General features: G+C 40.5%; 1 protein-coding gene across 2 annotated transcripts in view; it reads left to right on the forward strand.

Moving 5' to 3' along the window:
- LOC124594957 (beta-1,3-glucosyltransferase) overlaps window positions 1-27,439 on the forward strand; it is a 107,473-nt gene that overhangs the window by 56,538 nt on the left and 23,496 nt on the right. For both annotated transcript variants that reach the window (XM_047133480.1, XM_047133471.1), the window contains exons 7-10: window positions 5,076-5,256; window positions 8,784-8,919; window positions 8,998-9,151; window positions 26,502-26,775. In XM_047133480.1, coding sequence (XP_046989436.1) covers window positions 5,076-5,256; window positions 8,784-8,919; window positions 8,998-9,151; window positions 26,502-26,775 — 745 coding nt within the window. The remainder of the gene's footprint in view (window positions 1-5,075; window positions 5,257-8,783; window positions 8,920-8,997; window positions 9,152-26,501; window positions 26,776-27,439) is intronic.

Genomic DNA, 27,439 nt, shown 5'->3' on the forward strand with positions numbered 1-27,439 from the left:
GAAAGTTGAAAGTTTTGGCCCGCCCGCTTGTGTATTGGCCCGCCATCGATGGCGATATTGAGTGCCTGATCCGTCGGTGTACTGTCTGTGCGCAACACCAGGCAAGCCCCCCTCAGTCGTTTGCACCCTGGCCTGTGCCTCGCCGGCCCTGGAATCGCATCCATATCAATTTTGCGGGCCCGTTTTTGGGGACCATGTGATTACTCATCGTTGATGCTTACTCGAAATACCCATATGTTGTCTGAATAGCATCCACCACCACGGAGGCTACAATCATGGCCATGGCCCAGGTTCTTGCCATTGAGGGCCTGCCCCCACACGTTGGTCTCCGATAATGGTCCCCAATTCACAGCATCCTCCTTCCACGACTTCTGTCAGGCCAACGATATCAAGCATATCCGTAGCCCCCCTTTCCACCCTTCATCCAATGGTGAGGCGGAGAGGCTTGTCCGCACTTTTAAACACCAGTTGACTAAGGCGGTTGACACATCTCCAACCATGTTGACCCTCACCCTGTTTTTGAGCACCTATTGCACTATGCCAATTGACGGATGCAGTCCAGCAGAGCTCCTTCATGGGCGACAACCACGGACCCTGCTCCATTTGCTGATGCCTTCCTCCACCCACCCCCACTCCCAGCCCTCGCAGCGGTATGCACCTGGCATGGCCATGTGGGACTGCGAGTACGGGCGCAAGGCGGGTTGGACACCCGCCACGGTGGTCGCGGCCCATGGGCGGCGTGTGACTGCGGTGCAAACGTCGAAAGGGTTGGAGCGCCGCCATCATAATCAGCTCCGCCCTCGTGCTGCCATGGGACTTGCGCCGCTGCCTCTTTCCCTACCTTTCCCTATCTCCTTCAGGTACGGACGTGGTCCTCGAGTTACTGTCCCAGCCCCCGGTTGCCATCTCCCCATGGGCCTGCCGTAGGCCCTCTCTGCCTCTGGGTGGATCGGCGGCTCCCTCCCCCGCCCTGGATTCTGTATCGGCTGTCATGGATACCTCGGGCGTCCCTTACTCCCCGCCACTAGCGGTTGATACGCCCAGTTCCCCTTCCCGCTGCCACCCACCTTGGCACCGTCCGGGGCATTTCCGCCTCTACGCGCAAGTTTCAGGGGGGAGGGATCTCGTACCGTGCACCGCGGAATTTGATTTCGCGCCAGACATCATGGACGTCGATGACCCATAGACGTCTCTGCACCATCGCGCTGTAAGCTGTGGCGACGCTTGCCTCCTGGCCTGATTTTAGTGTGAGGGTGCCACAGTTGAACACGTGGTCCCAGCGGCCAATAGCGGCGCCCCTGATAGTGTACTTAAGTGCCGGCCTCTCGCTCAGCCAGTCAGTCTTATCTCACTTACGTCGGTTTACACCTCGCTTTGCTCTAGACTGCTTACTTCCTGGTTCGTATACGAGTGGACGTGCTTGTTTCCTTGTGACTCTGTTGTTTGGTCTTGTTGTATTTGTTCTGTCATTCATTGGTCGTGTCCATCCTCTTTCGTTGTGTTGTTGTTCGCGGGCCTCTCTGCGGGTCCCGCCGCGCTTTCCGTCATTGCTACCCCGCGACCATCCTGGTCGCAGTTACAACAGAATTCAACACATAACCTCCTTAGTCCATCTCCATCTTGTTGGACTCACATTCAGGAGGAGTGACAGTTCTCTGTCTTGCCATCCACTTAAACCAAATGCTGGGATGACTCCTTTGAAAAGGACATGGCCAACTTAATGTCCCCATTCTTTCCTAATACAAGCTTGTGCTCCATCTCTAATGACCTCATTATCCTCATTATCTATGGGACATCAAATTCTACTGTTCTTACCATTATTTTGTCTTGGTGTGGGTTCAGCCTACCTCCATTTCATTTTTGTAGCAGTCACTACTAGGATGTCAACTCATTCCTTTTCTCCTGTCCATTTGTTCACTTAACTGTGCCTTTTTGTGATGCCTAACATGGATCTTTCCATTACATACGAGACAGATCTCACTTTTTGTGCTGTTTGTATGATTAACATCCATTTTTCATTTCCCTATTTTAGCACTGGCAGTATACACTAGATATAGACCTTCCATTTAAGGTACACTGAGAATTTACTTTTGAATGTAGCATTCAGTTTCCCAAATGAAGTTCAAGCCATTTTCACACTTCTGTTTATTTCTTTAAGTGTCCATCCAGTTGGTGGTTTTCTTTTCTCTCTCTCTGTCTCTCTCTCTCTCTCTCTCTCTCTCTCTCTCTCTCTCTCATTATACAAATTGATCACATAGTCCTTGATTATTTTTCTCCTGGGATATGGATTGTATATTATTTTGGTCTTACGGTAAGTAGTCATCAGTCGAGTTTCCCCATCCTTTGCTGAAATTCTTCTAGGTCATGAACAAACTGAATGATGTGACCTGAAAATAAAATGAGGTTCAGATAAGATTCATTTATGTATATTCTTTCTTCAGCCTAGTTTAATGATTTGAAGACCTTGACCAAGCCTGCAGAATATGACCTTGGTGAAATGGAGTCACCTTGCCTGATTACTCCATCAATTCTGGACTTTCATTTCCTTCACATAATTGACTGGAAGCAGTAGATTTCTTGTATGTATACTTTACTGAACTGATGTTTGTGGATTCTGTTTCACAGATTTGGTTTTGGCACAGACACTTTCTCATGGTTTACACATCATGTGCAAAGTAGCAACTCATATGTTTTTGGTGCTAACTGACAATCTGTAGATTTCTTAAGGCAGTTAGTTTTTTCCCTTGTTAAAGGCTTAAGTTTTTTTAGTCAGTTAGCAATGGTTTTTATAAAATCTTGTGTACAGTTGACAAAAGGCTAGTGGGCCTGGAGTTGTTTACATCTTACCTGCTCCCAGTTCTGTGGAGTACAACAATGACAGCATTGTTCCAACTATCTGGTGTGATCTTCTTGTGCAAATGGTTGGTGAATAATTGTGCAGTTTTTGCTTTCACCTCTTATCCTTCCACTTTTATTATTTATACTGTTATCCCATAATTCCAAAGAGGTTTTCTTGTTTCCATGCACTTAATTACTTTGTTTATTTCTTATGGTAATACATCTGGAATCCACTTATTCTCATAGTCTATTATTTGAGTGTTCATTTCTCTAGGTGCCTTCTGTAGATTGTTGAAGAAATCTTTAAACACCTTTATGATGATCTTCTGTTTCTTCGTAGTAATGCCATGTTTCTCCCCAGCATTGGTACTTATTTCATTTTCTTCATACTTCAGTTGTTCCTGATTTCTCTCTCTTCTCATTACACTTTCTGATGTCTTCTTTTTAATACTTGTGAATAGTCTTGTTCACATCAGCCAGTTCTGTCTGACTTTTATTATTTACTATTTTTCCTCTTCTTTATCTGTTTTCATTCAATAGAGCCGTTAACATCTTTTTCTTTCTTCGATTTCTTCTGCACCTAATTTTTTGTGTCAGTGAAACTGGTTTTATGCTTAATAAGTTTAAATGCTTCTTACTTAATGCCCAGTTTAATATTGCATCTTAGTAGCCTGTGTTCGATAGAGACAATGGACTGACCAACACGTCCTTCATGGTTTGTTTGTTGTTTGAAGCACATAGTAAATCTCACTTTAGTTCGCCTTAATCCTTTTCAGTTTGACTTCCTGCCTGAGCAGTTCTTGAAAATTATATGTAGGAAGTACATTTGGCTCTCCTCAGCAAATTCCAATAAAATGTTTTATTCCTGGTATAGAATCCAAAATTTCCTGCTGAAGAATGTTTTTCCACACGGACTGCACTTTTGCATTAAATTCACCTATTACTTTTGTTTTAACTGTTCTTTTTAGCTTCTCATAAATATTTCCAAGATCTTCAGCTGGGTGTGTGGTTGTTGGGTATAAACTTGTTCTATTAACAGTGAATCCCTTTTGTTGATTTTTAATACTATTCTTGTTGTTCTGCCTGAGATTACTTCTCTAACAACAATTTCATCTTTATATTTGTTGTTAATGATAGAATCCATTCCTGAATACTCACCTCAGTCTTTGCCTGTACAGTGAAAAGCATTTTCTGACAACAACTTGATGTGATCCACTTCCTTTCTTCATATCTCTTACCCCAGTGATATCCACATTATATTATTTACTTCCACTCGTAGTTCCAGTATAGTCCCAAGTGCCCTGCACTTTATGTTCCCTCAATGGAGTGTGGTAAAAGTAATCATGATGTTTTGTTTTAATCAAGGTGTAGGCACATCCGAGGCTGGGTGTGTCCTGTGTTAAGAATATACTTGCTGAATTCCCACAGTCCACTACTTCCAATCTGTCTGACCCAGACCAAGATATCCCAGGAGTTTGCACATAGCAATAGTTCCTCCAACAACCCTATCCACAGTATACTAACCTGCCACATTGACATTTTTGTGGAACAGATGTTCAATGCTAAATTTCAGTAGAGTAAGATTTACAGCAGTTACAGCCCTCTCCAAAATGCTGAGGCCGTACATTCACACAAACAAGTTGCATCCTGAACAGGTGCTGGAAAAGGATCATCTTGTCATGGTTAGCCAGGGACAGTCACATATTCAATCAGTTTTCTATTGCAGGAAGTAATGTGATCTGTCTGGAAGGCTGTAGATGTCTCCTCTCCAGACTGGATGTGAAGCAGGCTCTAGAGCTCCGCTTCTGTGACTGCTCACTAGACTGAAGCCTGCTTTGATCCCTATCACACTGAGCTGTGGTATGAAGGGCCAAGGTACATGGGATGTGACATCAGAGAGGTGGGGTTTTGTGAGACACACTTTGTCTTGTTCGTCTGTTGGGACCTGTCAGACTTGGGAGGCCATACCAGTTACAGTGCCTCTGCCAGTGTAGATCTCAGCTTCATGGGAATGTGAAAACTTCTCAACCCACACTGTCAGTGCTACAATAAAGCAATGTCCCTGTATTATGAAATTAATTATGTTAAATGTCTTCTTTGCATGCCATAGAATGCCTGGAGGTCTGTGTGCTACAAAAAGACAGTTATATAGACTTTTGTCCTCACCAACAGCAAGATCTCAAACATGTGATTTTTTATCATTGCATTGTTATAATCCTATTTTGTTTCTCTTGTAGGTTGGGACAGCGGCTTTCTGAAAATGAGACTTATCAACAAAATTTTGCCATTGATGCACAGTATGAGTTAGCTCAGTTTGTGTGGGATGATGGCAAAGGACCATCTTTGGTGGATACTCCATTCCTGTGTTCTAAATATCGTTCCATGTGTGCTACATCTCCAAGGCTCATCAGATATTGTGTAAGAACATATTGAGCTATTCAAGTTAGTTTATTATACCACGCAATAAACTGAGATGAAGTGCAATAATTCTGTTCTTGTAACTGGATAAAGTCAAATACTTATATTTTAAGTCCAGTGCACACCATTACTAACATGTCATAAATATCAGTGTTCGTAATGCCACTTTACAGAAAGAAAACAAGTAGCTTCCTCAGATTTCAATGAGTTTGAATTAAAACGTTTTCATCATATTGTAATCGTGACTTTCTTTATGATGATATCATTGTTACTCATATTTCCATCTGAGTTGCAGAAGCAGATGTTTTCCCCCCACTGTCTCTATTCTGGAATTTTCATATAAGGTTTTCACTAGTTCCATAAAGTGCTAGAAGTATACCTGTGGATTCATAATTATTTATAAGTAATTTGTGTGAATGCTCTTGAAGACTTCCAAATCTGTAAGAGAAAGATGCATATGTAGTTTTTGTACTCTCCCTTTTCAGATACATGTTTATAAGCACTCAAGAATGGCACATTATGAAATATGAGACTTTTCAAAGATATAGATTTTCGAAATCCCCTTTCTACATGCTCATATAACCTCTACATGTTTCAGGTTAGCTCACATTTTCATTTATGAAATGAAGAAGTTTGTCATGTTGAAAGACTTACTGTTCTAGTAGGTCAGTGTTTGTTTGTCACTTTATAGTGCGTCATGTTGAAAGACTTAATAATGTTCCAGTAGGTCAGTTTTTATTTGTCTCTTTTATATCTTCTATTCTCTCAAGGTGATCTGTAAATTTGTTAAGACAAGTCAGGGAACACAGTGTTGTTTCCATACATGCAAGTTATTTCTGATTGCAAAAACTATTTGATCTCTTCTTATTGTTGCCCCTTTCTTGGGAAAGGGCAGCATTAGAAGCTGTAGAGATATGGGTAAGGACGAGCACATAAAAATTTGGTATAGAAAGGTAAATTAATTAGGAAGTGTTGCAAGGACTCTATGAAGGAAGGGCACTGATCTGTACAGGAAAGGAAAAACAAATAGATGTAGCATCTGATTTGGTTCAATGACTTCTTAAATGATATAATGAGAGGAAAAATCCTGGAGGAAAATCAATGAGCACAAAGGGACGTGACTAATGATGTGTTATGTGGTTAGTAGAATGAAATGTAAAAACTAGAATCACATGGTACAATTTCGTATTGTGTGTGGTGATGTTGCAGAATTGATGACAATGTGCTAATGAAACACAACTTTAATCTTTTAGGTCTCTCACATATAGGAAACTAATTATAAGCTGGACTTTGTTGTTAAAAGGTGATATGCAACATGAAGGAAGAAATAATCGTAGGACTAAAAGGAGTTCAGTGAAGAAACAATAAGGAAAAAAATGGGCAAATAACCCAAAGAAAGAAAGGAGATGAATGCAAAGATAAAAAATATTGTAGAGAAAGAAAAAGTTTATGAGAAAAAACTAACATTGAGAAGTGGTATTGATATGGCCAGAATGGGAGAAAAGGTTCAGTTTCAACCTCTATATTTTACATAAAAATAATTTCCATGTGGATTTTATCTCCTATTTATGGTAGGAAGCAGAGTTCTTTATCTTAACAGGGATGGAGGAGGAGATTTAGTGTTTAACGTCCCGTTGACAACGAGGTTATTAGAGACGGAGCGCAAGCTCGAGTTAGGGAAGGATGGGGAAGGAAATCGGCCATGCCATTTCAAAGGATCCATCCCGGCATTTGCCTGAAGTGATGTAGAGAAATCACAGAAAACTTAAATCATGATGGCCGGAGACGGGATTGAACCGTCGTCCTCCTGAATGCGAGTCCAGTGTGCTAACCACTGCGCCATCTCGCTCGGTCTTAACGGGGATCATAAAAAATATTACTTAAAATAGGAAACTGGTAATGTCTGGAGATTCAGAACTAAATTAAATTGTTTTTGGTTTAGGACATTTGACATCACTGTTATCATCACATTTATTTAAAGGCAAATTATTAGACTTGTGATTCTAAGTGCATGAATTTCTGTTATAATTGTAGCAAACAAAGATCATTGTAAATAAGCAGCCTCCACATAGTGTATAACCATTTCTTCATCACTCATCAATTTGCTCATGTAATTGGTAAAAGGTTATTATTAGAGGAACAGCAGCTGAATAGCTTAGATGTGTTTGGAATAATCAGTGACCATTAATTGAATGAAGTTTTTTATTCAAAATACAGTTATCTCTTCCAAACCAATTGCTCATTCATGGATAGTGCACATTTCACTTATTTTCCATTTTTCCTGGCTTGCATTGTTTTGCTTTCTTGTGTGCACTTGCTATGTGAAACATACTACTTTGACATGAAAGAAATGATGCAACATACATTACTAACCTCTTTGCAGTTGTGTATTAATGCAATGTTGTTTTCCAATGCAGTCTGTATTCTTAAGGTGTGACAAGTTTAAACAAAATTGATCAATGCGGTGACAGTGGACAAGCAGTTTCCTACAGGTGTGTTATTGCACTACACCAGAAAATGTGATTTACAGTGTCTCACACAAATGAAACAATACTGATGATGCATAATAGTGTACTTACCAAATATGTTCATTTAGAACTGGTTGCCCATAAAGTAGAAGACATCTGAATTCATTTTCTTTCATTCATTTTACTACACAAAAGCTTTTTTTCTAGAAATTTCTTGTGCAACTATTCATTGGCACTGCCTTTTTCCCCCATCAGCAGAGCATAGGAACACATACATACTAAATTTCGCATCCAGTGCTACAGACTTTATCAATTTTGATGTAATTTGCCAAGGTTTAAGGATGCTGAGGACAAATAATCACCACTATTAAGCCACAGCAAACACAGCAAACATTTTCTTAGTAATTTGTGCAGTCTCATTTCTTTCCAGTCAAGGTAGTATACTCTGTGGACTTGCATGTAATCCTTGGTAGAATGTGTGCTAACTCCATTAGTATCCTTTTGGTAATGCTCATTACACTTATCACAATTGAACACAAAGTTTGTTTGGATTTTCAGACATAGTTCAGAAAACACCATACTTGCAACATTACAGAATTGGTCTATGTGTTGGTTTTATGCAGAAAACATTTTTAAAAGGGTTACATCCAAGCTCACAAAATATATGTTTCACACACCACCACCTGTAGAAAATTCAGAAACTAAAGAAACTGCATAAGAAGATCTCATAAGTGGATGTAAACAGCAGAGCCCACAAACTGTGAGTTGAGGAATATCTAAATGTATACATGTAGAATCTAGCATTGATGAAGTCACTCCCAGTCCCTAGGAGCACTTTATAATTCTTTTTTATACATTGCCTGTGCCTGAAGAAATATGAACAGTTGCTTAGACCATAGAGCAATGTGGTCAACTGTATATAACATTAATTATAAGATACAGGGTAATGAATTATCATTTGAATTAAGATAAAAGAATGCTTTTCCTGTGTGTAAAATTTAAAAAAAAGGTGTTTATTACTGTTCTGAGAGCGTGTTTCTTTCCAAAACTCAATTTCAGGGAGATGCTGTTTCAAGAAGTCACATATATTTTGCTATAAAGACTTGCAGCAAGTTCCACAAAGATAGAGTGCCAGTAATTAAGAAAACATGGGGTAAATTTACAGGGTATATGGAATTTTACAGTGATGTAGCAGGTGAGATGAAGTTTTGTCTATTCTGTACTGTCCAAACAATACTTTGAGTTAAGAGGCATTATATGTGATGTTCTTCAGATCAGAATATACCCACAATTAATCTTGGAGTACCCAACACAGAAGTTGGCCACTGTGCAAAGACAATGAGTATAATACATAATGTTGCACTTCAGCCTCAAAAGTATCCAACTGTGAAATGGATTGTAATAACGGATGATGATACAATATTGAGGTATGTGTATCCAGATCTTTAGTTTAATTAAAATAGCACTTTGTGGAAAGTGTTTCATTACATAAATTAATTTTGAAATTTTTTTGGCATCAAAGTTAATATAAACACAATTTTGCAACTGTTTTTCATATTTTTTACTATTTAATTGTTTCAATATTCATTTGTTACTCTTGCCTCTTATGCATGGTATTTTGCCAAGCTAGGTATGGTTCTTTTATCCTCCATCAGTCTTCTAACTGGTTCAGTGTGACTTACCACAAATTTCTCTCCTATTCCAACCCCTTAGCTTCCTCTACATTTTTTACATTGTAGAGCCATGGAAGTTATTCTGTGGTGCCTCAACATGCCCTAACATCATTTCCTTCATCTTGCCAGTGTTTTCCTTATATTCCTTGTGGCATCCTCCAGAGATTGTGGTGCCACACCAGAGTCAGCAGTGCAAATCGATACCACAGACATTAGCGAGGGTTCGCTGCAATCTGCAACAACCAGTGGCAGGCACTCCAGAAGACCACTCCTCCCCCTCAGCATAGCAGCCCTCTCATGCTGAGGTCAATATAGTGTGTGTTGAACATGCAAGAGCTCTGCCCCAGTTCCAGACTTCGGCTACACCAGGCAACATCCCCATGTAGGGCAATGGCAGCTAAATGTGGAATTTTGTACTGCGAGCCAACTGTTCGTTAACTAGTGCATCAATTCATGCTTTGCTAGTCAATGGCAGCTGTAAATTACCCAGTGCTATTTTGGGAAAGAACTGTGTTGAGTTAAGTAAATTTTTCTATTATTTATGTAATAAAGTGAGCTAATACTTAATTTTTTCTAGTTTCATGTCTTCTGCTGGAGGAATTAAAGAACCCGTAGTTATGGCTGGACAATGTAGTTCTGTCTGGTCGCATCATTCCTTTCTTTTCTGATTCGGTGGAGAACCACCTCAATCCTTATATTATTAGTCCACCTAATTTTCTGCATTCTTCTGTAGCACATCATTATAAAAGATTCAATTCTCATCTGTTGTGGTTTTCCCACAGCCCACGTGTAGCTACCATATGATGCTGTGCTCCAAAAGTACATTCTCAGCAATTTCTTCCTCAAATGAAGGCCTATGTTTATACCGTAGACTTGTCTTGGCCAGGAATATCCTTATTGCCAGTGCTAGTCTGCTTTTTATGTCCTTCTTGCTCTGTCCATCATGGGTTATTTTGCTGTCTAGATAGCAGAATTGCTTCATTTTTTCTACTTCACAATCACCAAGTCTGATGTTAAGTTTCTTGCTGTTTTCATTTCTGCTTCCTCTCAGTACTTTTGTCTTTCTTTGATTTTCTCTCAATCTATATTCTGTACCCTTTAGACTGTTCATGCCATTCAACAGATCCTGTATTCTTCTTCACTTTCACTGAGAATAGCAATGTCATCAGCTAATCTTATCATTGATATACTTTCACCCTGATTTTTGATCCCGCACTTGAATCTCCCTTTTGCATCACTCATTGCTTTCTCGATGTATAGACTGAACAGTATGAGTGAAAGACTGCACCCTTTGGGAACCCCTTCTCAATCTGATCACTTCATCTTAGGTCTTCCAATCTTTCTTGTACATATTACATATTACTCATCTTTGCTTATAGCTTACTCCTATTTTTCCCAGAATTTCAAACATCCTGCACCATTTTACATTGTCAAACACTTGAACCATGTTGGCAAATCCTATGAGTGTGTCTTTATTTTTCTTTAGTCTTGCTTCCATTATCAAGTGCAATGTCAGGACTGCCTCACTGGAAGCGTTACCTTTCCTAAAGCCAAACTGATCATCATCTAATCAATTTCTTTTCCAGTCTTCTGTATATTATTTTTGTCAGCGACAAGGATACATGAGCTGTTTAGCTGATTGTGTGATAGTACTCACACCTAACTGCCCTTGCTAGTCTATGAAATTATGTGGATGATATTTTCCCAAAACTCTCATACATACTACACATCAACTTGAATAGTTGTTTGGTTCCAACTTTCCTTAATGATTTTAGAAATTCTGATGGAATTCTTTGTGTTATGTATTAGGTACAATATTATGACAGCTGTACAGTGAGTTACAATATTCTTTACATATGTCATTATAGTACTGTACAATATTACAAATATCCTTGAGACACTCTATGGCTGAGCCAGAGAGCCTTTGTATGTTCTTCAGATCATTGTTACCTCCCTAATACCCATGTTTGTCTTTCGAACATCGGTGATTGCTCTGTTTAGAGACATCCATTCCTCTCCAACTGAACTGCCTGCTATAGCAGTCCTTATCACAGTACCCACATCTTTAGTGAACTTCAAATGTATCTTATCATCCCTTAGAACTTTAGTACCTACTTCCTTCCTCACTTACTCTTCTGCATAATTCTCATGATCTTCAGTTTACTCTTCAGCATTACTAAATTGTGATCTGAGTTTATATCTGCTCTTGGGTTCACCTTGCAATCCACAATCTGATTTCATAATCTCTGTCTGACAATGATGTAATCCAACTGGAATAATCCCAATCTTCAAGTCTTTTCCAAGTATAGCTGCTCCTCTTGTGATTATTGAATAGTGTATTTGCTATAACCAACTGAAATTTATTGTAAAACTCAATTGATCTTCTTCCTCTTTCATTTCTGATGTTGTTGTTGTTGTTGTTGTTGTGGTCTGCAGTCCAGAGACTGGTTTGATGCAGTTCTCCATGCTTCTCTATCCTGCCCAGGCTTCTTCATCTCTGAGTAATTACTGCAGCCTACATTCCTACTACCAAGCATATATTCTCCTATAAATCTTTCTTTTATTTCTCCTGTGGTGTCACCGCCAGACACCACACTTGCTAGGTGGTAGCCTTTAAATCGGCCGCGGTCCGGTAGTATATGTCGGACCCGCGTGTCGCCACTATCAGTGATTGCAGACCGAGCGCCGCCACACGGCAGGTCTAGAGAGACTTCCTAGCACTCGCCCCAATTGCACAGCCGACTTTGCTAGCGATGGTTCACTGACAAATTACGCTCTCATTTGCCGAGACGATAGTTAGCATAGCCTTCAGGTACGTCATTTGCTACAATGTAGCAAGGCGCCATTATCATTTGCTATTTATCTTGTGATGCATGTACCGTCAGACCAATGTTCACCAATTATGGATTAAAGTTAAGTATTCCAGAAGCTATGTACTATTTTTGCTACTATAAAGACCTTGTCATTTTCCAGACCTCACGCCAGCCTGCGTGAGCTTTAACGCGTGCCTTTCGGCTTCACCTCGTAGTGGCTTGGCTGTCTTGCCAAGTCACATCATCTTCCCCTAAAAGTACATTCCAATCCTCCAAGATTATTAGATTATCATTTCCCTTTACATACATGTATTACCTATTCAATATCCTCATATACATTTTGTCCACCTTCATCTTCAGCTTGCAACAAGGCATGCATACATGAACTATTGTTTGTTTGCTGTCAAATATGATGAGAACAACTCGATCACTGAACTGTTCACAGTAACTCATTCTCTAACCTACCTTCCCATTCACAATGATTCCCACTCCTGTTATACCATTTTCTGCTGCTGTTGATATTACCCTATATTCGTCTTACCAGAAGTCCTTGTCTTCTTACCATTTAAGTTCACTGACTCCCACTGTATCTAAATTGTGCATTTTCCTTTTCAGATTTTCTAACTTCCTACTACATTCAGACTTCTGACTTTCCATGCCCCAATTCATAGAACATTATCCTTTCAATGTTTATTCAATATTTTTTTCATGGTCACCTCCCACTTGACAGTGACCTCCTGGAATTCTGAATGGGGGTCTAATCTGGAATCTTGTCAATAATCACGAAGCTTTTTTTATTTATAGGCCACATACCCTGTGGATACATGTTATTTGTCTTTAATACAGTGGTTTCCATTGCCTTCTGCATCCTCATACTGTTGATCATTGCTGATTCTTTTGCCTTGTAGGGGCAGTTTTCCTCCCCAAGGGCAAGAGAATGCCTTGAACCTTTGCAGCTCCTCTGCCCTCTGACAAGGTTGTTGAATCTTCAGCCATCAACCCATGGCATTTTGGTTACTAGTCAAATGAGCTACACCTAGACAACAGGCCTTAGGTAGCCATAAAAACTATCTGTATCAGCAATATAGAAATGTTGATTGGAAGTTCTTGGTGGAAAGTAACACCTCACTGAATAATAGGGGCTGAGTCATTAATATGCACATGAATAAGACTTCCTTTGCAGTTGGTTCTTGGGGTGACTGGATACCTCAGTGAGGGGCCTGGAGTCTTCAGACAAGTCCAGAAGGCACTTCTAAGAGCATGACACATATTTTGCTAGAATTATTCTCACTACTAACCAACAATTAGCTTTCAGGCCTCACAGAGTGATCACTGAGAGAAGTTGTTTGGTCTTTAACTCCACTGCCCTTAAGGAGGAGATGTATTTTACTGTCCACAACATGTGACACATCATGAAACCCAGATAAAATTTAATGACATGTTTTGACATCTTATGGTAAGGCTTCAGCTGTTGCCGGCTACACATCTCCAGAGCAGCAAGTTACACATCTGGCTTTTCCTGTTTCCTTTGTAGTATATTTCATAAATCTCATGCATGTTTTTCTGTTTAAGAGCTTTAATCTTGTTGTTTTTAATTGTAAATGTAAATTCAGGCAGTCTGTAGTGTAGTTTCCATTTCTTCTGAACAGCAAGTTATAGAGCTCATTAAACCATTCAGAGTCCATTGATCATACATCAGGAGGGTATCAAGTTGCATATTTAGGTTTCTCTCTGCTTTTATAGTTTACTTTTTCAGTTAGTATTGCTAGGATGTGTGAATGGTGTGTGTGGACATAGAAGGAGCTGGCCACGGTCCATGAACAGCTGAATGTGCGTTTGGCTATGGTTATCCACCTTGAAGTTGCTGCCTCGGGGTATACAGTGGCAGAGAATTTGGCACATCACATGAGACACCTCAGGCGTTGCTTGCTTTGCTCAGGTGCTCTGTTGCTGAGGCACCTGATAGAGTACCCAGCATGGTTGGCAATGCATTTGTTTGCACAGAGTGGAGGATCAGTGTGGAGACTAATGGTCTGGCATTGCTTGTTCACTGTGAGAGTGAAAAGTTTGCCTTTTCTTCAGCAGGGTCCGAGCAGGCACGCATGGGCAAGAGTGTGATAGTTATTGGGAGCTCCAACATTACATGTGCTATGGAGCCCCTAAGGGAGTTAGCATTCAGTGCTGGAAAGAATGCCAATGTGTACTCCTTATATATGCCAGGAGGCCTCATCTGAGATATGGTGGAGGCCTTGCCTGCAGTTATCAAGAATCCAGGATGCAGTTTTATGCAAGTTGCGGCTCACATCAGCACCTGTTACGTGGGTGCTGAGGCCATCCTCAGTCCATACAGGTTGCTAATTGAAGTGGTGAAGGCTGCTGGCTTCACACAGGGGTTCAAGTGGTGCTCACATTTTGCAGCATTGTTCCCAGAGTTGATCAGGGTAGTTTGATTTGGAGCCAAACGGAGGTCTCAATCAAAGGTTTCGTCAACTCTGTGATGGTCTTGGCAGCAGAATTCTGGACCTGCATTAATGTGAAGGGAATTGTAGGATTCCCTTGACAGGCAAAGGGTGCACTACACAAGGGAACTAGCTGCTCCGGTAGCAGAGTATTTGTGGAATGCATATGGTTTTTTTTAGACTAGACAGTAGTTTGAGTTACTCTAATAAACAATCACTGGACAGTACACAGATAGCAAAATCACACTGTGTTCAGAGTAAAGGCACTTTGACTGTCAAGATTTTGTCAGTAAATTATCAAAGTATTCATAACAAAGTTCCTGAATTTGTAACCCTCCAGAAATTCTCATACTCAAATTATTCTTGGCAGCAGGGGCTGGCTGAACCTGAAGTGGAAAGCTCTGAGATATTTAGTGAGTCAGTCAGGGAACGTATATTGAAAAGACAGATTAGACACTGTAGGAGGGGGGAGTGTTCATTGCACTCACTCCGTCTTCAGGCCACGAGTGGCCTACCGGGACCATCCGAACGCCATGTCAACCTCAGTGGAGGATGCGGATAGGAGGGGCATGGGGTCAGCACACCACTCTCCCGGCCGTTATGATGGTATTCTTGACCAAAGCCACTACTATTTGGTCGAGTAGCTCCTCAATTGGCATCACGAGGCTGAGTGCACCCCGAAAGATGACAACAGCACATGGTGGCCTGGATGGTCACCCATCCAAGTGCCGACCATCCTCAACAGCGCTTAACTTTGGTTATCTCATGGGAACCAGTGTGTCCACTGCGGCAAGGCCGTTGATGTTCATTGCAGGAGTCAAAAATACTGTTGCTCTTGAGTTTGAATTTGAGTGTGACAGTAAAGTTTATTGGTCATATATAACAGGTCTAGATGCAATCAAGTTAATTGTAGGATGTTGTTACCAGACACCAGATTTTACTGAGACAGTTTTAGAGTCATTCAAAGAAAGTCTATGGTCAGTAGTGTGCAAATACCCAGATCATGCATTACTAGTTGGAGGTGACTTTAACCTGCTGAATATAGGCTGGGACATCTGTGGGTTCATTATAGGGGGTAGAGATAGAGAGTCTTGTGAAATACTTTTGGACACTTTTCTGAAAGCTGTCTTGATCAGCTTGTTTGACAGCCCACATGCAAGAGCTTGTAGCTGCAGACAGCCTGACCTTATGGATGGCATCAGTATGGAGATGGGGGTTAGTGATCACGATGTCATCATAGTGATTGTGGTCCCTAAAGTAAATAAGTCATTCAAGAAGGCTAGGAGAGTATTTCTGCTAGAAAGAGAGGATAAGCAGTTGTTAACATCTCACTTACATCATTTAGTTCCAGTAGAGGGGGTGTAGAGGAATTATGAGCAAAGTGTAAATAGATTGTAAATCATGCTCTTGAAAAAGACCGTTCCTAGCAAGTGGATTAAAGATGGGAATGATTCACTGTGGTTTAACAACCAGGTGTGGAAAGTGTTGAGGGAGCAAAAGCTGTTGCACTCTGGGTTCAAAAGAGAATGTGCAAATGATACAGGCAGAGGTTCACAGAGATTTACACATCTGTAAAAAGATCTTTGCATGAAGCACACAACTATAACCACTACCATCATACCTTAGCAAAAAATCTTTGAACAAGATAATAGTGTTGCTCAAATGCAAGCTTCAAATTTGACCGTCTTTACAATTTTATTAATGGTCTAATATCTATGGTAAGGAGCTTCGTGTAATAGTTTTTGCTGACTGACGAGTTTTCAATTTTCTCCTATTCCAGCCCCATGACAACCACAGGCCAGCAGGCCAGTTGAAATTGATAATTTGTAGGTAGAAGGAGTGAACAAAAAATATCTAAGTCAACTTTCTGGTTGATAAATCTGTGTGTGTTCTTGAAAACTATTTGTGTTGTTTTTAATTTTGTAGAATTAAAATTAAGTTATCTTATCTCAATTTACGGAAGAGATGCAATGTGATTTCTGGACCACTCGTTTGATGAGAATCTCTCCTTCCTATGTGCTATATGAAAGGGAACTGAAAGCACATTCCCTCAAAACCATCATGACTTGAAATTCTTTAGTTGTAATTCACAGTAAACAAATACTATTCACCTGCTCTGTTTTATGTAGACTTTGATTATTATTGCACCATATGTATAGGTCTACTATGCCATCATGATCTGAAAAAAATGAATGCAGTCTAGTTACATTTATGATGAGCCCTATTTCCAATCTCTGTAGCATGACTTGATGACCTACCTTGTTTCATGAGGCAGCCATTTGCTATAATATTACAGAGATGTGAAATGTGTTGCATATCCTGGATGCTGCTTACAATGCTCACTCACCCTGAATAGCTGTATAATAATTATTTACAGTCACAAAATGAACTAAACTAAGACACTACAGCAGGAATGTCAGGATGAAGAGAAACTTGAAAAATTTGAGATACAGTTTCTTCGCATGATAATGGGTCCAGAGATTGTGAATGGTCAGTACAGATTACAATGAAGGGAGCAACTACGTAGGAAAATGGGAGAATAATTGAGTCTATCAGAAAAACAACACCAAAATTTTATGGGTGTGTTTAGGATGAATGAGAAGGTGGTGATAAAACAGATTTTTAAAAAAAATATAATTAATGGTAGGCCTCGGTTCTTAAGCAATTAGTTCAGGAGGGTGAAAGAGGTCCATGCTGCATGATGAAGTCTTCAGGATTCACCTAAAAGATGATTTCTTTGTATACCATGCAGAATTGCATCTATCTGCAGATGGAACAGTGCAATGTTGTATACAATAGAGAAAATGATGATAGCTACTCATTGCTCCTCTCTTATGCTGCAAAACAAGAAAAGATTGCAGGGTACCAGTGCATGCTTGTTGAGGACTCATTGAGACACCAGTATATCTTTCCACTGCAACCTATAATGACACTACTAGATATGTGTCAAGGGCAGGTGTAGTGGGAGGAATAAGAAACAGGAAGTTATTTTGATGAGAGTATCCATCAGTTTGTACTGTCAATAACATATGTATTTAGGTATGACGCATGCCATTTTCTGGGCAGTGTAGCTAACATAAATAAAACGAAGATTAAGGTTTAATGTTCTGTTGACAATGAGGTCATTAGGTACAAAACCAGAGCTTGGATTAGGAAAGGCTGAGGAAGGAAATTGGCTTTGTCCTTTTCAAAGGATTCTTAAATTTGTCTTAAGTGATTTTAAAAAACTCTCAAAAACCTCAGTCTGGGTGACAAGATGTGGATTATGAACCACTGTTCTTCCAATTGCAAGTCAAGTGACTTAAACACTTCACTTCATCTTTCAGTGAAACTAAATAAAATATTTAAGTAAGTGCAGATAGTCTATAGCAGTTTAACAGTTGTAAATTATTAATGCAGTTTCTAGTATCTGCTTTTTTACTTTAACTTGTTATATAGTCCTTAAGGCTCTACTTCACCAAGGGATCTACTCAAGGTGATAAATGAAATGGATAGTGAGATGAAAGGAGAGAGGTTAAGGAAAGGCACTGATGCCATTCTACATTCCATGATCCAAACACTGTTACATGGTCTTCATTGTGGTATGGGACTACGCAGGCAACATTTTTAACTGTTAAGATGTACTTCAGAACACATTTGCATTTTGTATAATTTTTGTAGTAGTATCCTCATCCGGTCATTCCCCATAATTTCAGTTTGAATGAGGGTTTATTTTTTAGAATCTTCAGAAGTTTAAGAGAGTCATTCACAATGTATTTTGTAGTATATAGACAGTTGTGAGTTACAGTAGTTTAAAAAATCATTTCTACTTAACTGCAGAGTATTTTGACAAGATTTTTGTATGCAACTGTTTGAAACTGTACAGTTGCAATGTAAATATAACCCTAATGAAATCTACTGATGTTCCTGCTTACTTAAAAACTGGCATATTGGTTTACATTTAGTTTTTATCTTTCAGCAGCAGTATACACTGACTGCAGTTTTCTGAATTTATGCTCTTTTTGAGTCTATTAGGAAAAAAAAGATGAAAATAAGTTTCAGAAACAAATTTCAGCACCTCCAAGAAAGCAGTAAACTGAATCACAGGTTTTTCTCTTGTTATAACAGAAAACTATTTGTTGGGTGTTAATCACTTCAGTTCTTAAAGGGAGCCAACCAACAGTTGAAAGAGTGTCAGAAAACTTAATGTAACATATTTTGTTTACTGCTCTGTAAAATGGTGCACGAGCCACACTTCAATCTCATTGCAAATTGTCAGTGCTGTCTCAGTGACCTGTAATCTTAACTCAGTCCAGTATCATAGCAAGAGGTCGCAGTTACTATGTAAAGAAAATACAACTAACTAACTAACTACTTACTCTTGCATTAAAGTCCATCATTATCATCTTTTATTGGGATTTGCTGTTATTTGTTAGTTTCTCAAACTCTTTTTAGAGGTCTTCCATATTACAATAAGAATAATTTAATTGAATAGATACAAAATCTACTCACCAAGCGGTGGCTGAACACACATGTAAAAGGTGGTTATAATTGGCAAGATTTCGGAGCCAGTGCCTCCTTATTCAGGCAGAAGGGTTGAAGGGGAAGGAAGAGGGATGAAGCAAAAGGACTTGAGAGATTTAGGAAAAGAGGTAGATTTTGGGAAAGTCACCCAGAGCCATGGGTCTGGGGAGACTTACTGCTCACGATGAGAAGGAAAGACTGATTGTCGGGGACTGTATTGGTCAAGATTTAAAAACCTGAGCTTAAAGGTAATATGCAGACAAAGGCTATGGTTTAAATATCATGCATCAGTTAATAAGAGTGAAAAGCTGTGTCATTTGTATGTGACAGAGGTGGGGCAGTGAAAAATAAATGGGTAATACAATGAAAGATGTAGAAAACCAAAATGGAGTGAAGCAAAGAGTAGTTACTATAAAGAAATGCTGAGATGGAAGAAACTAAAGTAAATTAAGGCCAGGTGGGTGGCGAGAAACAAGGACATGTTGTAGTGCTAACTCCCACCTTTGGAGTTCTGAGAAACTTGTGTCTGGGGGAAGAATTCATATGGCATGTATGATGAAACAGGCACCGAGGTCATGACTGTCATGTTGTAGAGCATGCTCTGCAACAGGATATTGCCAGTTGCCGGTATACACCCTCTGTCTGTGACCATTCATTCTAATTGATAATTTGGTGGTAGTCATGCCGATGTAGAAGGCTGAAGAGTTTTTATATTACAGCTGGCGTATGACATGTCGTTTCACAAGTGGTTCTCCCTTTGATATATGTTTTACCAGTTACAGGGCTGCTTCAGGTGATGGAAGGAGATGCATGGGGCAAGTCTTGCAGTGGGGATGGTCATGGGAGTAGGAACCATCGGGCAGGGAGATGGGTGCAGAAGGAGTATAGGGTCTGACGAGAATATTGTGGAGATTGGAAAGGTGACAGAAAGCTATTCTAGGTGTGGTGGGCAAAATTTCAGACAGAATGGATCTCATTTCAGGGCATGATTTTAGGAAGTCATGGACCTGTTGAAGTAGCTGATTAACACATTCCAGACCAGGATAACACTGAATCACCAGTTGTGTGCCCCATTGTTGTTTTAGGAGGGATCAGCAGTACTAGGACTGGATGTGATGGGCCGGGAAATTTGCTGTTTAACTAGGCTGGTGGGGTAATTATGTGCAGTGAAGGCTGAGGTGAGAATGGTTGAGTACTGCTGTAAATAGTCTGCATCTAAACAAATATGTTTGCCTCAAATGCCAAGGCTATATGGGAGGGAATGTTTGACATGGAAAGGATGGCAACTGTCAAAATATAAGTACTGTTGTTTGTTGATAGGTTTAATGTGGACAGAAGCATGCAGCTGGCCTTCAGTGAGGACGAGATCAATGTCAAGGAAAGTGGTATGGCATTCACAATTGGATCATGTGAAATTTAATTGGGATAAGGTATTCAGAGATTCCACGAATTTTAGCAGGTCAGCCTCATCATGAGTCCACATGGTAAAGATCTCATCAATGTATCTAAACCAAACCAGGACCGGAAGACTTATGGAGCCCAGGAAAGCCCCTCTCCAAGCAAACCATGGAAAGGTTGACATAGGAAGGAGCCATCCTGGTTCCCATGGCCGTACCCTTGATCTGTTAGTATGCCTTCCCCTCAAAGGTGAAGTAATTGGTGGTAAGTATAAAGTTGATTAAGGTGAGTTGGAAGAATGTCATAGGTTTGGAATCAAGTGGGCTCTGACTGAGGAAATGTTCAGCAGCAGACCGACCACGTATATGGGGGATGTTGGTACAGAGGGAGATGGCATCAGTGGTGACAAGCGAGGTGGTGTGGTGAGAATGGAACAGCTATGGTTTTCATATGGGTTGCAAGTGTTGATCAACTAAGGCAGATACATGTTCGGTGGGTGCTTTGAAACCAGCAGCTATAGAATGGCCAGGATGATTGGGTTTGTGGATCTTAGGAAGAAGGTAAAAGGTGGGAGTGCATGGTTTGGTTGGGGTGGGAAATTCTATGGCTTGAGGTGTTAGTTCTTGTGAGGGGTCTGAGGTTTTAAGGAGGGACTGCAGGTCAGTTTGAATCACAGTGATGGGATCTTGGTGGCAGACACTGTCTGTATAGGTGCCTTCATTAACATCATTCTTTCGATCAAGTACTACAGTGGTAGATCTTTGTCTGCTGGAGCGTAATGATGAAGTCATCAGCTTTTATGGAATTTAGAGCCTTCAGTTCTGCAGAGGCCACGTTAGAGTCATGTTGTAGGGACCTAAGGAAGGGTTGTGAAGTAGTGATGGATGTGAAGAATTCTTCAAAGGCTTGTAAGTGATGATTGTGAGTTAGTGATGGTGGATCAATTTGGGATCATGGTCTGAAGTTTTCAAGGCTGGGTTCAATGTCAGATTTGCTGTTGGAAATGTTGTGGGATTGGGTTGCAAAGTGATATTTCTAATGGATATTAAATGTGAAGGAAATTAGGTCATTCACCAAAGCAGCATAATAAAATTGAGGTTTAGGGCTGAAAGTCAAACCCATAGATAACTCAGATAATTCAGGAGAGGAGAGTACTTTAGAATAGAGTTTAAGGACACTATACTGGTGTGACTGGTTCTTGGTCTGTGAGGCAGTGATGAAGGCTGTGTGATGTTAAGTTGGCCATCCACTTGTTTCGTTTATACGTAAGTCTTTCACGTTTTTGTGCATTTGTTTTTGGCTAACTGCTCTTATGGACTTTTATTGCAGTCTACATCAATTTAATTCCCAAGCTAAGTAGTTTACATTTTCTCCTATGACTTTTGCTTTCTGTTTACCCAGTTTTAAAGTTCTTTTTTCCTTCTTTCTTTACAAATCTTTTTTCTGTATCATATAGATTGACCACTCTTTATCTCTTATTAATGATTTTTGTACAAATTTTTGTGATTTTTTTCCGTGATTTTGTTCCATTTTTCTATCTTTTACACCCTTTGCTTACTTTTTGTTGTTTGCTGCTCCCACAAGTTCTACCTCTCCAAAATGCCCTCTCTTGCCAAGGTGAATCCCATGTCATGTTACATCTGCTCTTTTTGAAAACATGCTTTTGCACTGTCAAAGCTAAGGTCTCTCATTCTCTTTCTTGAAATCTACTTGTTCCTGCGAGTTACTCCGAAATGCCTAACATTGAAAGTCCCTGTTTCTGAATGTAATCCTACTCTGCACCAGGCTCTTTTACAGTTTCAGTACCTGGCTAATCTGTGACCTATATGTCTCATCAGCCAGTATCCACTCTACCAGACTTCTTTCCTTCTACAATATCCTCCAGTTATCTGCCCCTCATGTTTCCTTGAGTAGTATCATCCACCAAGCCAACTTCAAACTGCAACAAGCCATCCCACCTTCTCCTAATCTACCTGACGGTGGTGTTTCCCATCTTGTCCTTCTGCAGCTCCCTAAACAGCCACGCCATCCACCACCACTCCTCTCCTACAAATCAGCTTGGTCAACCTCCTTAACATCCCACAGCCTTCACCACTGCCTCCCAGACCAAGACTTACACAGAATTGCAAGAATCAGTCACAACAGTACAGTGCCCTTAAACTCCCATGTAAAACAGTCACCCCTCCTAAATTATCTGTATTACCTAAGATTCTCACTTTCAGCCCAGAAACTGCATTTAATCATGCTGCTTTGTAAAACAATATCCATTGGAAATATCACTTTGCAACCCAATCCCAAAACCTTTCCAACAGCAAATCTGACATTGAACCCAGCCTTGAACAGTTCAGACCACTATCCCAACTTGATCCACCATCACTACCTCAAAATCATCCCTTACAACCCTTCTAGCATTGCTTCAGAGCCATTTCTCAGGTCTCTACAACATGACCCTAACCTGGTCGCTGCAGAACTCCTGGCTCTACTTTCTCTAAAAGCTGATTGCTCCATCTACCACTGTTGTACTTGACCGAAAGGAGAATGTTAGTGAAGGTATACGTCAGCTGCCTGACACCTCTACATACACTGTCTGCCATCAAAATGTCATCCCTGTGATTCAAACTGACCTGCAGTCCCTCCTTAAAATCTCAGGCCCCTCACAAGGACTAACACCTCAAGCCATAGAATTTCCCACCCCAACCAAACCATGCACTCCCACCTTTTACCTTCTTTCTAAGATCTACAAACCCAATCATCCTGGCCGTTCTATAGCTGCTGGGTTCAAAGCACCCACCGAACATGTATCTGCCTTAGTTGATCAACACCTGCAACCCATAGTACAAAGACGCTCCTCCTACATCAAAGACAACAACCATTTCCTATATCATATCAAAACCGTGGCTGTTCCACTCTCACCACACCACCTTGCTTGTCACCACTGATGCCATCTCCATCTGTACCAACATCACCCATATACACGGTCGGTCTGCTGCTGAACATTTCCTCAGTCAGAGCCCACTTGATTCCAAACCTATGACATTCTTCCAACTCACCTTAATCAACTTTATACTTACCAACAACTACTTCACCTTTGAGGGGCAGGCACACTAACAGATCAGGGGTACGGCCATGGGAAACGGGATGGTTCCTTCCTAAGCCAACCTTTCCATGCATTACTTTGAGGAGGCTTTCCTGGGCTCCATAAGTCTTCAGATCCTGGTTTGGTTTAGATACATTGATGAAATGTTTACCATGTGGACTCATGGTGAGGCTAACCTGCTAAAATTCGTGAAATCTCTCAATACCTTCTCCCAATTAAATTTCACATGGTCCAATTGTAAATGCCATACCACTTTCCTTGACATTGATCTCGTCCTCACTGAAGGCCAGCTGCATGCTTCTGTCCACATTAAACCTGTCAATAATCAACAGTGCTTATATTTTGACAGTTGCCATCCTTTCCATGTCAAACATTCCCTCCCATATAGCCTTGGCATTTGAGGCAAACATATTTGTTTAGATGCAGACTGTTTACAGCAGTACTCAACCATTCTCACCTCAGCCTTCACTGCACATAATTACCCCACCAGCCTAGTTAAACAGCAAATTTCCCGGCCCATCACATCCAGTCCTAGTACTGCTGATCCCTCCAAAAACAACTTTGGGGCACACAACTGGTGAATCAGTATTATCCTGGTCTGTAATGTGTTAATCAGCTACTTAGACAGGGCCGTGACTTCCTAAAATCATGCCCTGAAATGAGATCCATTCTGTCTGAAATTTAGCCCATTACATCTAGAATAACTTTCTCTCACCCTCCCAATATCCATAATATTCTTGTCAGACCCAAAACTCCTTCTGCACTCATCAGCCTATCCTATGGTTCCTACCCCGTGACCATCCCCATTGCAAGACTTGCCCTGTGCACCCTCCTGTCATCACCTATAGCAGCCCTGTAACTGGCAAAACTTATGCTATCAAAGGGAGAGTCATGTGTGAAATGACACGTGTCATATACCAATTATTATGTAAACACTGTTCGGCCTTCTACATCGGCATGACTACCACCAAATTATCAATGAGGATGAATGAACATAGGCAGGGGTCTATACTGGCAAATCGTGGCATGCTGTTGCAGATCTTGCTCTACAACATGACAATCATGACCTTTTTCATTTCACAAGCCATATAGATTCTTCCCCAGACACCAGTTTCTCAGAACTCAGCAGGTGAAAACTAGCTGTACAACATGTCCTTAGTTATGAAACTTTCTGACAGATTAAAACTGTGTGCCGTACTGATACTTGAACTCGGGACCTTTGCCTTTCGTGGGCAAGTGCTCTACCAACTGAGCTACCCAAGCACGACTCACGCGCTGCCCTCACAGCTTTACTTCTGCCAGTACCTCGTCTCCTACCTTCCAGACTTTACAGAACCTCTCCTGAGAACCTTGCAGAACTAGCACTTCTGAAAGAAAGGATATTGTGGAGACATGGCTTAGCCATGTCTCTGCAGTATCCTTTTTTTCAGGAGTGCTAGTTCTGCAAGGTTTGCAGGAGAGCTTCTGTAAAGTTTGGAAGGTAGGAGACGAGGTACTGAAGCCATGTCTCCGCAATATCCTTTACTTCAGGAGTGCTACTTCTGCAAGGTTCTCAGGAGACTTTCTGTAAAATTTGGAAGGTAGGAGACAAGGTACTGGCAGAAGTAAAGCTGTGAGGACAGGGCGTGAGTTGTGCTTGGGTAGCTCAGTTGTTAGAGCACTTGCCCGCGAAAGGCGAAGGTCCCGAGTTCAAGTCTCAGTCCGGCACACAGTTTTAATCTGCCAGGAAGTTTCATATCAGTGCACACTCTGCTGCAGAGTGAAAATCTCATTCTGGATATGTCCTTGGTTCTCGCCATCCACCTGTCCTTAATTTATGTCAGTTTCTTCCATCTCAGCATTTCTTCACAGTAACTATTCTTTGCTTCCCTCTGTTTTAGATTTCTACATCTTTCATCGTCTTACCCATCTATTTTTCACTGCCCACCTCTGTTACATACAATGCACTTAGCTTTTCACTCTAATTAACTGAAGTATAATGTTTGAGCAGTAGTCTCTTTTACACATCACTTTATCTTCCACCTTTAAGCTCTCAGGTTTTTAAATCTCTTTCGATGCAGTCCCTAACAACCAGTGTTTCCTTCTCATCTTGTGCGGTAAGTCTCCCCTGACCTGCACTTCTAGGTTACTTCCCCAAAATCTACCATTTTTCTTAGACCTCTCGAGTCCTTTTCCTTCACCCCTCTTCCTTCCCCTTCAACCCTTCTGCTTGAAGAAAGAGCCACTGGCTCTGAAATCGTGCCAGTTAGAACCGTCTTTCTCGTGGGTGTTGTGCTGCAGCTCGGTGAATAGATTTTTTATCTATCCAGTTAAACTATTTTGTCAGTAATTGGTTGTTGTCATTGTTCCAATAAGAATATACACATATTGGTGCAAATACTTTGAATGATTTCGTTTCAAAACATGTCTTGCTATTCTGTCTGAGATTGTGTTAATATAAACAGCTTTATTTCATATATCAAGGTGCAGATGTAGAAATAGTTCATGTTTGCTCAATAGTATGTAGCATTTCCCTGAGTTTCCTCAGTCCACTACTGTGAATTTTCTTTTATCAATGCCAGAATACTAACTTCCAGTGACCTTACATGCAGCAATATGGTGTCTGACAACCCTACATCTGATATAAGAGCCTACCAGTATCCGAAATGTTTATTAAGATATTTGAAATATACTGAACCTTGGCAGTGCTATGCTCTGTTCATATTAAACTCTTACAGAGCTTGCACTGTTCAATTACACATAAAAATACTTCTCTGAAAGTAGCTCAGCTGCTATTTCGTATGTGTCATTCCTTTTAATCCTGCTAGTGTCATCATCATGATATATGTTTTCAGTGTCTCCAGGCTACAGGAGCTATTGAGCTGTTTCAAATCAGATGTGCCATTCCTGCTGGGAGAAAGATATGGATTTAACATTCATAGGCCACATGGAGGCTATAATTATGTGACAGGAGGAGGTGGCATGGTACTCAGCTTAGCAGCTGCACAGCTTATTGCCAAATCTACCAAATGTCAATGTCCAGACATCTCAACACCAGATGATATGTTTCTTGGATCATGTGCCACTAGGCTGGGAATACCAATAATTCACATTCCAGGATTCCACCAGGTTTGTATCCCTGATACTTGTGCTACGCATTGATGAGTATTGTGGGTATTCACAGCAAAAACCACCAGTGCACTGTGTTATTTAAATGTTGTCATAGAAGCTCAGAAATGAATTTAATTCATGTCCAAAATATTTGTAGTTGAAAAGGAAAACTTATTCAGTTTATGAAATGAAGTTGCCACACTAGGACAAATGAGTTTATCACTTTCTAATTTTGTGTTAACTTGATTTTGAACTGGAAAATATTTTCTTAGACAAAGAAATTGTTTCCTGGGTCTCAGTACTTGACCAAACAACTGTGTTGTAAATAAGTCTTCTTTAACTCCCATGAAGTCAGTAATTTACATTTCAGGAATTCACTGGCTTAGTATTTTTTAAATTGTTCCACATTGTGGTAATTTTTTTTCCTAATTTGAACAGAAGAAAGCAGCAAAGTCAGTATAGAATTCCACCCAGATTTGTAACTGTGGAATAGTATGATATGAAGCAGCATCCCATCATATGGTTTCCGAATGGTATTTTAAGGTGTTATTTCTGCTGTACGAGCCACATATCTTGCATTACCTGTGCAGATGGTTGGTAGCAGACATGGCATGTCCTCAGTGAGAATTTCTATGTCACCACACTAACAGCTATCAGCAATACAGCAAGCACAGGATGAACA

The sequence above is a fragment of the Schistocerca americana genome, chromosome 1 (genome assembly GCF_021461395.2).
Source record: "Schistocerca americana isolate TAMUIC-IGC-003095 chromosome 1, iqSchAmer2.1, whole genome shotgun sequence".
NCBI lineage: Eukaryota > Metazoa > Arthropoda > Insecta > Orthoptera > Acrididae > Schistocerca > Schistocerca americana.